Raw genomic sequence first — 12,522 nt, 5'->3', positions numbered from 1 at the left:
CTGCTGCTTTTGAGGTAGACAAGACATTGTTTTCCAGCTTCTGATTTTGTATTTATTTTTGGGTACCACAGGTTGGAAAGGGGTGCTGTGCAGCTCTGAAGGCTCTGGGAGCAATTGTTTATATCACAGAGATTGATCCCATCTGTGCCCTTCAAGCCTGGTAAGAGATGAGCCGTTACAAGCATTCAGTAGCCATTTTTCTCACTTTTGGTTGTTCTTCTGGTGGCCACTTCAGAAGGTTGAAATGAAACTAATCTATTAAAAGTTCCTCTATCTAGAACTTAAAATCAAAGCTATCCTCATAACAGAGTACAAATCTTCACTAGTTGTGTGCTCAAGTGTTAGCCTTTTAAAGGCTTCATGATTAAGATTGCTCCTGAAGGTCTGGTGCACAGTTTGACTGAGGCCTTGGTCACTGCTTGGAATGAGAGCATGGCTGCGGCTTAGGACTGGCTTGTGCCTGTGTGGCTTTTCCCTGAAACATCATAACACCCAAGTTTTGCTTGGTCCCAACTTTACTGGTATTTTCTAAGTCCTTTAGACCTGGATGTTCCTTCGGGCATGGGGCCTGCCTATGTGTTTTTTCTTCACATGACTGTATGTAACTCAAGTATGTTGCTTGAGTTGGATTGTCCTCTGATACCACTATGCTATTACTGTGTTATTACTGTTACTGGTATTTGGCAGTTCTTATTTTTGTTTTTGTTCTTTGTTTTTAATCCTGTATTTGCTGCTAGAGTTGCTGTCCCAAGATGGGCAGCTATACAAGCAGCTTTATACATTCTGTCTAAACATGCTTATTTCATGAGTTCAAGAATATTCTGCTGCAACATATGCTGTTTAATAGCAGTGGTGGATGACTAGCTGACTCAAACTCTTGTACTGATATATGAACAGTGGTTGCAATTGTTACTGAGGCTCTTGGAATATTCTATTTTTAAAATGTAGGTGTTGGCTAAAAGGAAAATCTCTACTGGATAAAAGAGCTTCCTGTAAACAAAGGAATAAAATTGTGTACAGCCCAATCACTTTTACAAAAGTAGTAACGTTCTTGGTCACTGAAGATGGAGCCTACAGGAAAGGGTTAAATCCATCTCTTCTCACAAGGAGGCAGGATGTAAAAGTTCTTTCTGCCCCGCAGAGGAAGCCTTTGTCCTTCAGTTTTTCCTTTGCCTTCTGGGGAGAAGCAGCAGCTTTCCCATTGGCTCCATTTTTAGGGTGGAAAAAGAAAGAAGAAAGAGCAGCACTGATAGCAAAGCTATGCCCACCAACCATCTTCAAGCTAATCAGTGTGCCAATCATAGGCAACAGACAAGAGGGTACTTGGCAGCTGAAGATGAAGACACTGGGGAGAAAGTGGTGCTATCAGAGCCGGCCCAATCAATTAGCCAGAAGGATTGGGCCAAGCTAGAAGGTGAGAGCCTCCTGATGTGAAGCAAAACAAAGGCAAGTGGCAGCGCCAGCAACACAGCTACTAGCGGTACAAAAAGGTTGAATGTATTTGTGCAGTTTATCCATACCTCAGTCCTCGTAGTGGGCTCTAGGCACTTTACAGATAATAAAATAATAGTAATAAGTAATGTCTTACATTGAACCATTTAGAGAGCCAGCATGCTGTATGGTTACAATGCCAGACTAGGAACAGGGATTAACAGGTTCTAGTCCTCCCTTAGGCACAGAAGCCAGCTGTCTGACTTGGGACAGTCACTCCCTTTCAGCCCCAAATCAGCACAGAGCTCTTCAACAAGCCATCTAATAAACAAAACCTCTCGTTGCATCATGCATTGATAGTTTTGCTGTGAAGTCTAGGTGAGCACAGTGCAAAAACTAATGGGTCCTGCAGCCATTCAGGACAAAGGCAAAGAAAAACAGCAATCACAACCTTACAGTGAATATTTAAAACTACAGTAACAAATACAGGTAGTCTCCAGTTTAAGTATGAGTTCTGTTCCCAAGATCTGTACTTAAGTTGAATTTGTATGTAAGCTGGAATAGTATTATTGTATAATACTGTATAAGTAGTATTGTGTAATGAACTTGAACCATTAACTCAAATCATTGTGTATTTAACTCGAATTTCGCTACAATAGGCTCCGTTTTTAACTATGGGTCGTCTGTAAACCGAGCATTCTTAACCCAGGGACTACCTGTATATAGATACCTGTGGCACCACAGTCAGTCCCTAAAGGCCTTCCAAAAAATCCAGGTTTTTAGCACTTCCATAATGCCATATAAGATTCAGAGACATCCTCACTTCAGAGGGCAGGCTGTTTCACAGGAGAGGGAGTGCCACAGAGAATGACTGCAGTCAGGCCCCCTCCTGCTGCACCTCCTGGTAGGTGATCTCTGGTTGTTTGAGTAGGATAGGCAGAATTTGTATGGAGAAGGTGGTCTCTTATATATCCAGATCCTGAACCGTAGAGAGTTTAAAGGTAGTGAACAGCATCTTGGATTGTATTTGGAAACAAACTGGCAACTAATGTAACAATATTGAGACTGGCCATCTGGGCTACTATTCTGGACCAGCTGAAGCTTCCAGGTGCTCTTCTAGGGCAGCCACATGTAGAGCAAATTACAGCTGCATCAACAGCCTTAAAAGACCTACTAGATTTTTATAGAGCAGAGGCATGGAAACAATCATCTGCCTTTTATTATACCTTATAAAACAATTAAGTTCATCTCTACAGATGCAACTTTGGGTCACCGTGTTACACAACTGTTAACCACTCCTCCCACCCAAAAGCGGGAAATTCTCAACCAATTACACCACAAGGTTGGAGAAAGAGACATAAGATTTTAACTTTGCTATATATATGGCTTGTAATTTATATCTTTCAGTTAATGGATTTCTTCATTAATGGCTTCTCTGGTTCTTGCAAAAAACCCCAAGTTTATCAACAGTTTTGTCCTTAAATCACTGCCTGTGAGGCTTCTAGTTCCAATACTAGTTGGGGAGAACCCTGACAGTTATGCAGAGTGATGTGCAAGGTGAAGCTGTTGTTTAGGAGATCATGGTTTTCTATCCTAGTGGAGATGAGTGAGGAGCACTTCTAATACCTCCTGAAATGCCCAGACATGCTTTCTCAGTACTTGATTCTACAGATCTGGATTCTACAGCTACTCAGATCTGAACTACCTACAACTATATATGTGCAAATTGAAGGGAAACATCTCATGAGCTCTGGCTTTCTGGGTTCAGTGGTAGAAATCATCTTGGCTTCAGGTTATCTGGCTACTATCAAAATCTATCAGCTAATGTGATATGCCTTTGTGCGGTGGTATAAAAAACAGAAATTCATATTACACCAAGTTTCCTGAAGTGATTGGATTCCCACAGATGGAGCTGGAGAAAAGACTAGCAGCAAATATATTGTGTAGACAGTGGCTGCCTAGTTAGGCAAGAGGCACCACATTCTAACCATCAACATGTGTAGCATTTCCTTAGTGGCACCTCACACCTCAGGTGATTCACCATTTCACTTTGAAGGATCTGTCATTAGTTCTCAGGACTTTAATGACTGGTTCCTTTGAACTCATTAGACAAATTCCCATTAACATCCTTACCTTAAAAAATAATGTTTTTGGTAGCCCTAATCTCCAACTCTAATTCCCTTAGAGTTGGGGAATTATGGGCACTTTTAATTAGAGGGGATCTATGTGTATTCCACCAAGAAGTTGATGGTGCAACTAGATCCCTGCTTTATAACAAGGTCAAGTCTATTTCTACCTAGACTGCCCCCCCCCCGATAATGGATGTGGAACGAGCTAGATGTGTGCAAGACTCTTAAGAATCTGTATCAGACATATTTTAGAGGATCAAAGGGCTGGTAGCTTGTCTCCTTCAAAAGAGAAGATCAGGGAAGATGAATTACAGTACGTGATCCACTATTTGCAGATGGGTTAGAAAATGTATTGTTTTAGCATACCCAGCCAGCAAGAAGTAGAAGCGCTCTTCCAGCACCATAGTTTACTTGACAAGGAGGCAGCTACATCAACAACTTCAACAACAGTACTAGACATTTTGTAGGGAAGTAGTCTAGAAACAATCAACCATCTTTATTATACACTATAAAATAAATAAGTCCATCTTATACAGATGCAGTCTTGGGCTACCCAGTGTTACAAAAGATGTTATAACAGTTATACTGACTCATGCTGGGAGTCCTCCAGGGTAATAAATCCTTTCCTGTCAGCTTCATCTTTGGTAACCAAGTAAAGTAGCTAGACTTACTATGAAATACCTTTCTAGGTACCAAAAGATGGACTCAACAGTCCCACTGTACTGGAGGGGAATAAAGTTAGAGAGAATCCAAACATACAGGTTCCAAATACATATTTGGAATGTTGTTGTACTGCTGTGCTTTTGTTCATTGTTTTACACTGTTCTTCGATTTCCCATGTATTCTTTGCCAGTGCCAAGTCATGTTACTGTGAAATATTTCATGAAGTAGAAGTGGAAATGTATTCATTTGAAACAATGCATGTGATTGAAGGGAGGGGGTTTCTTCCACAGGATAGGAAGCCCTGCTTTCCAGCCATTAGAGGTGGGTTAATCCTTTCTGTTGGGTCTATCTTTCAATTACCAGAAAGGTACTTCATGGTACAATAACCATTTAACAGGTGTGGCTATTTAACTTTTCTGAAGTTATTTTTTAATAGAATGGAATGGAATGTAACTTGAATTCTAGAAAGGATTCAGACCATGCTGAATATTGAACCTCTGACTTGCATACTACTCTTTTAAGACTGTCATAATTTATTTGCTCTTTTTTCATAGCTGGCAAAATATTATTTTATGTGAACAATGTTTGCGTATTACATATATAGTGTATAAAAAAACAATCAAGTAATCTTATATGTCTTAACCTAATATTAGCTGTTCTGGGCTACTTTGGTTTATTTATTCTATTGCTACTGTTTCAGACAATGTCAGTCAATGAAATCTATGAAATGAATAACCAAATTGCCAATAGGAGAAAGGTACTGGTCATTGGGAATTGGAAGTAATTTGCTGTTGGGAGTGTGGGAATCTGTGTACTTCATGGAGTATTTCTCCTCTTTTATTATTCAAAACAGCAAAACAGATTGGTTTGGACTCTTAATAGTTTGACAAAGAGACCCAGTTCTTATTAATATTGGTATCTAACTTACAAATTCATATGAACAATTCCATTTACATTTCAGTAACAGTAAAATTATCGTTATTGAGTTCTTAATTTTTAACACCTCTGAAAATACCTTTGTATCAGTTTATTTATGAAATTAGTTTTTGAACAATACCATAAACCAAATAATAATTTAAGAATAGTTCAGTTATGCTGTGACATTGCCAGTGGATTCTTAATTTATTCAATTTTGGGGAGTTGGTTAAATGGACAGATTAGATTGTTCTATTCATTGTTTTGCAGTGTTGTGATCAGTGTCCCTTTATTCTTTCATTTCTGTGTGGTAGCATGGATGGATTTCGGGTAGTGAAACTCAATGAAGTAATTCGTCAGATGGATGTAGTCATAACCTGTACAGGTAAAGCATTCTGAGAGGGACAGGTAATGTGCATGTTTAAAGTTCATGTTACTTTCCACCAGTGAAATTTTTCTGATTTTCTGTTTTTGGACAGTTAACAAATAAGACTTCCCTACTCAAAGTTCAACGTTAAAATAGTATGTGAATCTTCTAATGAAGTGTTAGGAAATATTAGTTATATAACGTGCTACTCTGTTCCATATGTAACTTTGGAATTAAAATTTTAGCGACAGGCAAGGAAAAATATGATAGCTGAAGGCTGTCACCAACTTGCTTTAGGTGCCTTTTTTCAATGTAGGGAATAAGAATGTGGTGACTAGAGAACATTTGGACCGAATGAAGAATAGCTGCATTGTATGTAACATGGGACATTCCAACACTGAAATCGATGTGGTGAGCATTTATTATCCTTGGTTACTCTTTTCACTTCCCCAGTGAAATCTTGTAGTTGAGCCTCTCTCAATGTTTCCTTTCTCAGGCTAGTCTTCGTACCCCAGAACTTACATGGGAGCGGGTACGTTCTCAAGTGGATCATGTAATCTGGCCTGATGGCAAACGAGTTGTTCTACTAGCCGAGGTATGTCTAGGAAGATTCAGATATGTCTTAAACTGCTTCTCAAGATCCATGAATATGGTGTGGTGCCTAGCTATATATCATTACAAGTAAGAATAAATGGTTCTATTGGCAAGAGATTATGGAACTGAAACAAAAAACGTTTTTCTGGACAATTCAGGGTATTTTGGTTATGCAGAAATACAAAGCCAATGAGACCAACGTGGATATAAATGTCATCCTCATTGCTAAATTGTGCAATTCCTTTTGGGTTCAGCTGATACTGACATCTGAAATTGATTCTTTTCCCAATGAAGAGTTAATTTCATCAGGATCTAAACCATATAGGCCTATCTCAGTTCTTCAGGACTTAAAAGATTTAAGGTGGTATTTAATAAGTTCAGGCCAGCTTCAGGTTTATTGATAGTAGGCATTTGGAAAAGTAAATTGAATCTAAAATATTGTCCTCAGTTTTAATGGTTCTAATCCATGTTTGCCATTTGCAGCTATCTCAGAGGTTTCTTTTTTATGTTCTATTGTATTAGGGGCGACTTCTCAATCTAAGCTGTTCAACTGTTCCTACTTTTGTTCTGTCCATCACGGCTACCACTCAGGTATTCAGTTGCCAAATACTTAACTTGCACACTTTGCCTTAGTCTGTATTTTCAATGTGCTGTTTGTCAGGAAGGAAAACAGAAGAAATCCATACATCACAGGAGAGGGAATTTTGCTGGTTGTTGAAACCCCCACCCATTATCTATTTGAAGCATGTCCAGCTTTCCTTTTATTTATTTATGTATTTATTTATTTATTAAATATTTATTTATTTATGATTTTTTCCCTGTCCCCTGCCCCCATTCATGTCAGGTGTTTTATTATAAGAGAAGTTTAAGTTCCTCGAGATGCAAATCCTTATCCTTGCACAATAAATCCTTAGACAAGATCTTAAAGCTACTGCCTCTTTCAGTTGCCCTAATTGTCATCTTAAAAGGCAGTGTAACTGTCCATTATTTTGATATTTATGCCTTTGAAAGCATACTTGATATATGTAAAATCTATACATGTAAGGGGAGGGGATTCTTCAGTTAAATGGCTTCAGTTACACAAATACTACAGTTTAGGTTAATAACATGTTCTCATTTTTTCCCCAAAACATTGCTTGGTCGTTATGGGCAAGATAAAGGGATATCAGTCACTTCCCTTTCATATAGAATGTATTGTGTCTGAAACAAAAAAAAAGAATGTATTCTGTCTGTCTGTCTGACAATCTACATATATAATCTTAGTACTCTCTTTAATTATCCATAAACACTAGGAGTCCCACAATCCAGCATTTAAAGTAGATGTGCTATTTCTAAGTAAATGTCTTTACCACCAGGCATGTCAAAACCACAATATAAAGTCTGCAGTTACTGCTAATTTCAGCATCTCTCTGATCTTCATAGGCTCTGGCTTTGATTGAGCTTTACAATGCTCCTGAGGGAAGATACAAACAAGATGTTTATCTGTTGCCTAAGAAGATGGGTAAGCAAATAATAATTGACTTCTTAGCTATAATTCACTGATCACTGAACAATAGCCTCTGCCTTTAATGAGCCCTTGAAATGCAAGTCATATATATAAATCCAGTTTCATTATCACATGAATATAAAGTATAAATGAGTTTTTGGAGTAGCCGTGCTATGAAAATAGAAAGGAAATTCTGCAGTAGTTTAGTATACATGTCGTCAAGGTCTTGTGAATTATATTAGACCACTGAGCCTTAAGCCATTTTAATTCTAATGTTTTTATAGTTTTTTAATCTAAATTATTTTATTACTTTTTAACTACTGTATTTGTATTTCATTATTCTGACTTTGAACTTGATATAAACTTGGCATATCCTTCCTTGCAAGTAGCACTATCAAATAATAGAACATTGCCAGCACCAAAATAGGAAATTTGATAAGGAAATTGCATAAAATCTGAGGAAATTGCATAAATAATTTTCATGGGGCTCTAATAAAGTTGCTATTTATGCTGATTAGTACATGATGAGACATCTTCAGTATGAAAACAAAGCAGAAGCAACTGCTATCCCTTTAGATAAGAATTAGAAAATGAAATTTTCTTCAGCATTGAGTTTAGAATGGGAAATGTCAACATCTTTCTACCTCTTAAATTATAACTTGTATTTCAAATTGAAATGTGAGAAAATAAAAAATCCAGATTAGAATGCTGAGGGAGAACAAAAGTCAAGAAAATATTCAGTATATTATCCTTCTGCCTCAGTGTTCATGTAATCTGTAATAATGGCTCTGCTAGACTTTGCAGATGGTCTCATATAGAGACTAATGTTGGAGGGCACAGCTTTCCAGATCAACTTCTTAAAAGCTTTGAGGCAGTGTAAACAGATTTTTTTTTAAAAAAGCTTAAACTAATAGCTCTCTGTCTTTGCTCTTCCTAGATGAATATGTTGCCAGCTTGCATCTGCCATCATTTGACGCCCATCTGACAGAACTAACAGATGATCAAGCAAAATATTTGGGACTCAATAAGAACGGGCCATTCAAACCAAACTATTATAGGTAACAATCTCCATGAGTTTAAATGAGAACGAGACTTATGGCTGTAATTTGTTACAACAGGATGAATTGAAGAGTGTTATCGTTTGTCAGTGATAAGCTATTATTATTGGCTTTTTGATCATTCCCAGCCTAACCTGAATAATGTGGTTATAGAACCTCAGAGAGAAGGCTGTATTTTATTTAAACATAGATAAAATATAAAACTAATTTGGCTTAATTGTTTATAGTGCCGGCTAATGTTTTTATATGTTGAGCAAGGGAAGATTACCTTTGGTGGAGGCAATGTTCTTGATGCCTAAAAGGTACTTGATTATTGCATCCTGATGGAATCCCTAGTGCTTAACTTTGCCTTCCTCTCTTCTTTGCTTTAGGTACTGATGGACCATAACGCTGAAGAACCAGACCACATAATATACCCAAGAGCTTTAGCAAGAATATTTTTAAATAACTTTGTGTGTGTCACTTCAGAAGACTTTTGTTTTATCCATGTGATTATATTATCCTGTCCAATTCTTTTTAATATTTCCCTGTCTCAGTATTGACCTTGCAAACAATTTGGGATTCCTTGCTACACCACCACAAAATTAATGTGGTTTTAATTCTCTTGCTCTGCTACTGGGGAGAGGATTTCCATTGGTGATGTGGGGCATTCTCTTCATGTGATTTTGTTTTTTTAATTTAAAATTTTCAGAGCACCTTAGTTGTAGCTGGTAGAACTGCAAACTATTAAGAGTACTATTTTTTCTGTGTGAAAATTAATTGCAAATTCTAAATTGCCTTAATGAGCCCCTATTTATTAGCTGCTACATCAGTGTTCCTTTTCCTCCATGGGAACAGACTTGACACCTTGCGGCCAGTTGGGTTATAGGTGTATATTCCACAAATGCCTAGTCTTCATTCTTTTATGTGGAAACAAGTCCTCTTGATTTCAGTAGGACAATATCACCTATTATTTATGATCAACTAAGATATTTTTTCCTACTTTCAGTGTAGCTGCATGCCTGGTTATACTAAACTAGGCAGTTTTAACTTCTCTTTTTAAGTTGCTAGGGTGCTAAACTGAATTGAAATGGATATAGCTGTCCATTTAATAGCATTTCAATTTTAGATGATTTTATTTTATTTTTGCTGCTTTAAACCAAGATGTACCCATATCTTATTCTAAAAGGCAGTGGGTTAAAAAAAAAATCCCTTTTGCTTCTTGTTTGGAAAACTAGAGAGACTATTTTAGTTAATACTTAGCAGAATTTTGGGACCACCAACAACCAGATCAGCCCTCTTGAACTGAGATGGCATCTCACGTTCTCCATTCCTTCATTCGCACAGCACAGGAAATATTTGAATGATGATTTATGGTAGGTTTTAAGATCCTATAGAGAGTTACTCATTGTGTAAGGCACTTCCCCCCATCTTCAGGCTCCATTTGTAGCAAATGAATATTGAAGGTGGATCCCTTTCCATTGGCACTACTATCTCAAGTGCTCTGCTGCTTTAATTTCTTATCCAAGTAACTAGCCTGTTCTGTCCAGTTAACATGATGCACTGGTACCTCTCCTGTCAGATGACAGTGCAGCCCAGATTTCATATTATAGTGCCATGAAAGGGCAGCGGGGCGGGGGGGCCTTCAGCATTAGGAAAAGCAAATGTCAAGTGAAAGATGGTGAGTCAGTTGCTGGGGTCTGATCTGCTGAAGTGTCAAGGGATAGCATCAGTGAGCCAGGGACTTTGTGAACATAATGACGGACTTTGAATTTTTCTGCCTTTTTATGTAATCTTTGTGGAAAACTAGATGTAAATACTGAAGATGTCATTCTTAGCTCCTTCGTAGATTTTGCCCCACTATTGTATGATAAAGGCCTTTTTGGTAGTCCTTCACTGAAGAGAGTAAAGTACCTGCAGTTTGATAAGGATCCTGAGCCACCAAACATTTGCACATCCAACATGCTTGCTCTCTATTTCTACATGACTCTCCCAGACAGGTATCTGATTCCTTTGTGGCAGTGGCATAGTGACAACTACTAGTCCTGCAGAATGATGCTGGACATTGACTTTAGTACAGAAGCTTACCCTGCCTTGAGATGCTCATGTTCCCTTCCGTTTCAGAATCTGACTTTAATTATAGCCAAGGCAAATGAACGATGTTTTGTTTTCTTGATCATATGATAATCCCAGGCTTGAACATACGTACTTCTTTTGAATCTTTCATTGGGATAACTGTCTTGAATTTTATTTTTCACTTTTTACAGCACTCTTACAATTTCTCGTATCAGAATTAGGTAAATCCAGCAGAGTGTATTCCAGAAAGGCCTCCAGAAGCTTAGGAGGACTTTTTCATTCCATTTCTCTGCCTCTGTGTTGCAATGTCGATAAATACTTAGCTAAGGGCTCCATCTCTGTATAAGCCATGAAATAAATTCTCATACCTAGCAACACCTCAGTTCAATCAGAGGGAGCATGTTATAGCATTAGTCCAGATGGGGATAGGTTTATTTTGTATATGAATGATTTTTAATGAATGCAATATTAATAATCTTGCAAATGAGCAATAATCATTACGCAAAGTCTGAATAAAATGATTAGAAAGCTATCTCTGACTTCAGTACTCTCTTCTTCTGCTTACGTAATGCCACATTACTTTTTTACCCCTTTTTTACTGGCAACCTATTCATCCTCTTTTGAACAGAATAAGAGAGGTATGGATTGAGGAAGATAGGTATTTTCCTGCCTTGAGGCACACCTATCCTTTCCTCCACTAGCATGTTTTGTGGGGAAGAAATAACCTATGTTGTGCTAACATTGGAAACCACTTACAAAACATCAAGGGAAAATATCTGTGCTTAAATTTGCCTAGAAAAGATCCACATTAGATCTAAGCTAATTCGCATTGATCAGCAGGGTTCTTTTTTGTTATTGCCTGTAGTCTTATTACACTATATATCACTTTAAATTGAATTAACTTTAAATTAAACTAATGAAAATAATTAAAGCTGGCCTAAGATAGATTCATAGATTGGATACTGCTTGAATATTCATTTCTATAAAAGTATGTTTAAAACAAAGGATATAAATTCATGCTTAGCTTAAAACTGCCTTGAATCAGCCTCAAGTCATAGTTTTTCAGTTAAAAGGGTAGGTTTTACATACCATCTATCTGCAGATTTAGATACTGTTGAGAACTCCAGGTTTGTTAGTTAGGATTTTTTTAAAGTTGCCTTTCAGTTGAGCTGGTGACTTCACAGCCACATCAGTGAAGTGGCTTGCCATGGCCTAAGATTCTTTTAATTTTTCAGTTTAGCCTACCAGCCCTAGGATTTCCTGCTGGCCTCCCATCCAAATACTAACCAAGTATTAACCTGCTTAGATGTAGATTAGTTAGATCAAATGCTGCCACCTGGCTGAGCAGAAATAAAAATGAAATGTCCTTAAATTGAACTTGGCTCTTGATGATGTCATGGAAAAAGTCATGCTGTTTTCTTGGCATAAGTATAGAGGTTCCCACTGTTACCTTCTGGAGTTCGGTTTTGGTTTTGGGTTCTCCACCCCCAACTTCCCACTCTAGATTTCAGCCCTGGAATAAGAAGCTATTCTAAAAATTTTTAACATAGTTTACCTGATAAAAATTATAGAAATAAATGATACAGAAAATGTGATGCAGCATAAAAATCAGCTTCATCTTAATCAAGGAACAGAGGATAAAAATAGGGGCTAACAGATTTTAAAGGATACAGCAAGATTTGAAAGGTCCGGGAAAATTAAAGCATCTTGGGCAAATTTGTCAGCAGTAAGCATTCCATTACTAGGGGTCTATTCTTAAAATGGTTCTTTTACTAGTAGCCACTTACTGCACCTCATCTCATTGTTCAGAAGCATTCATAGAAG

At 37.6% G+C, this 12,522-nt stretch overlaps 1 protein-coding gene across 2 annotated transcripts in view; it reads left to right on the top strand.

The window, feature by feature from the left end:
- AHCYL1 (adenosylhomocysteinase like 1) overlaps positions 1-11,230 on the top strand; it is a 53,454-nt gene extending 42,224 nt beyond the window's left edge. For both annotated transcript variants that reach the window (XM_025167742.2, XM_088154602.1), the window contains exons 10-17: positions 72-160; positions 5,453-5,523; positions 5,822-5,916; positions 6,002-6,100; positions 6,622-6,690; positions 7,522-7,600; positions 8,523-8,643; positions 9,015-11,230. In XM_025167742.2, coding sequence (XP_025023510.1) covers positions 72-160; positions 5,453-5,523; positions 5,822-5,916; positions 6,002-6,100; positions 6,622-6,690; positions 7,522-7,600; positions 8,523-8,643; positions 9,015-9,021 — 630 coding nt within the window. In that variant the 3' untranslated portion in view covers positions 9,022-11,230. The remainder of the gene's footprint in view (positions 1-71; positions 161-5,452; positions 5,524-5,821; positions 5,917-6,001; positions 6,101-6,621; positions 6,691-7,521; positions 7,601-8,522; positions 8,644-9,014) is intronic.
- Positions 11,231-12,522: the final 1,292 nt, after the last annotated feature.

This window comes from Python bivittatus, unplaced genomic scaffold, assembly GCF_059951505.1.
Source record: "Python bivittatus isolate LINGU-HERP-01145 unplaced genomic scaffold, Pbiv_v1 ctg000700_np1212, whole genome shotgun sequence".
Lineage (NCBI taxonomy): Eukaryota > Metazoa > Chordata > Lepidosauria > Squamata > Pythonidae > Python > Python bivittatus.
Note: the sequence above shows the minus strand (reverse complement) of the source record. Positions and strands in the feature narration are given on the sequence as shown.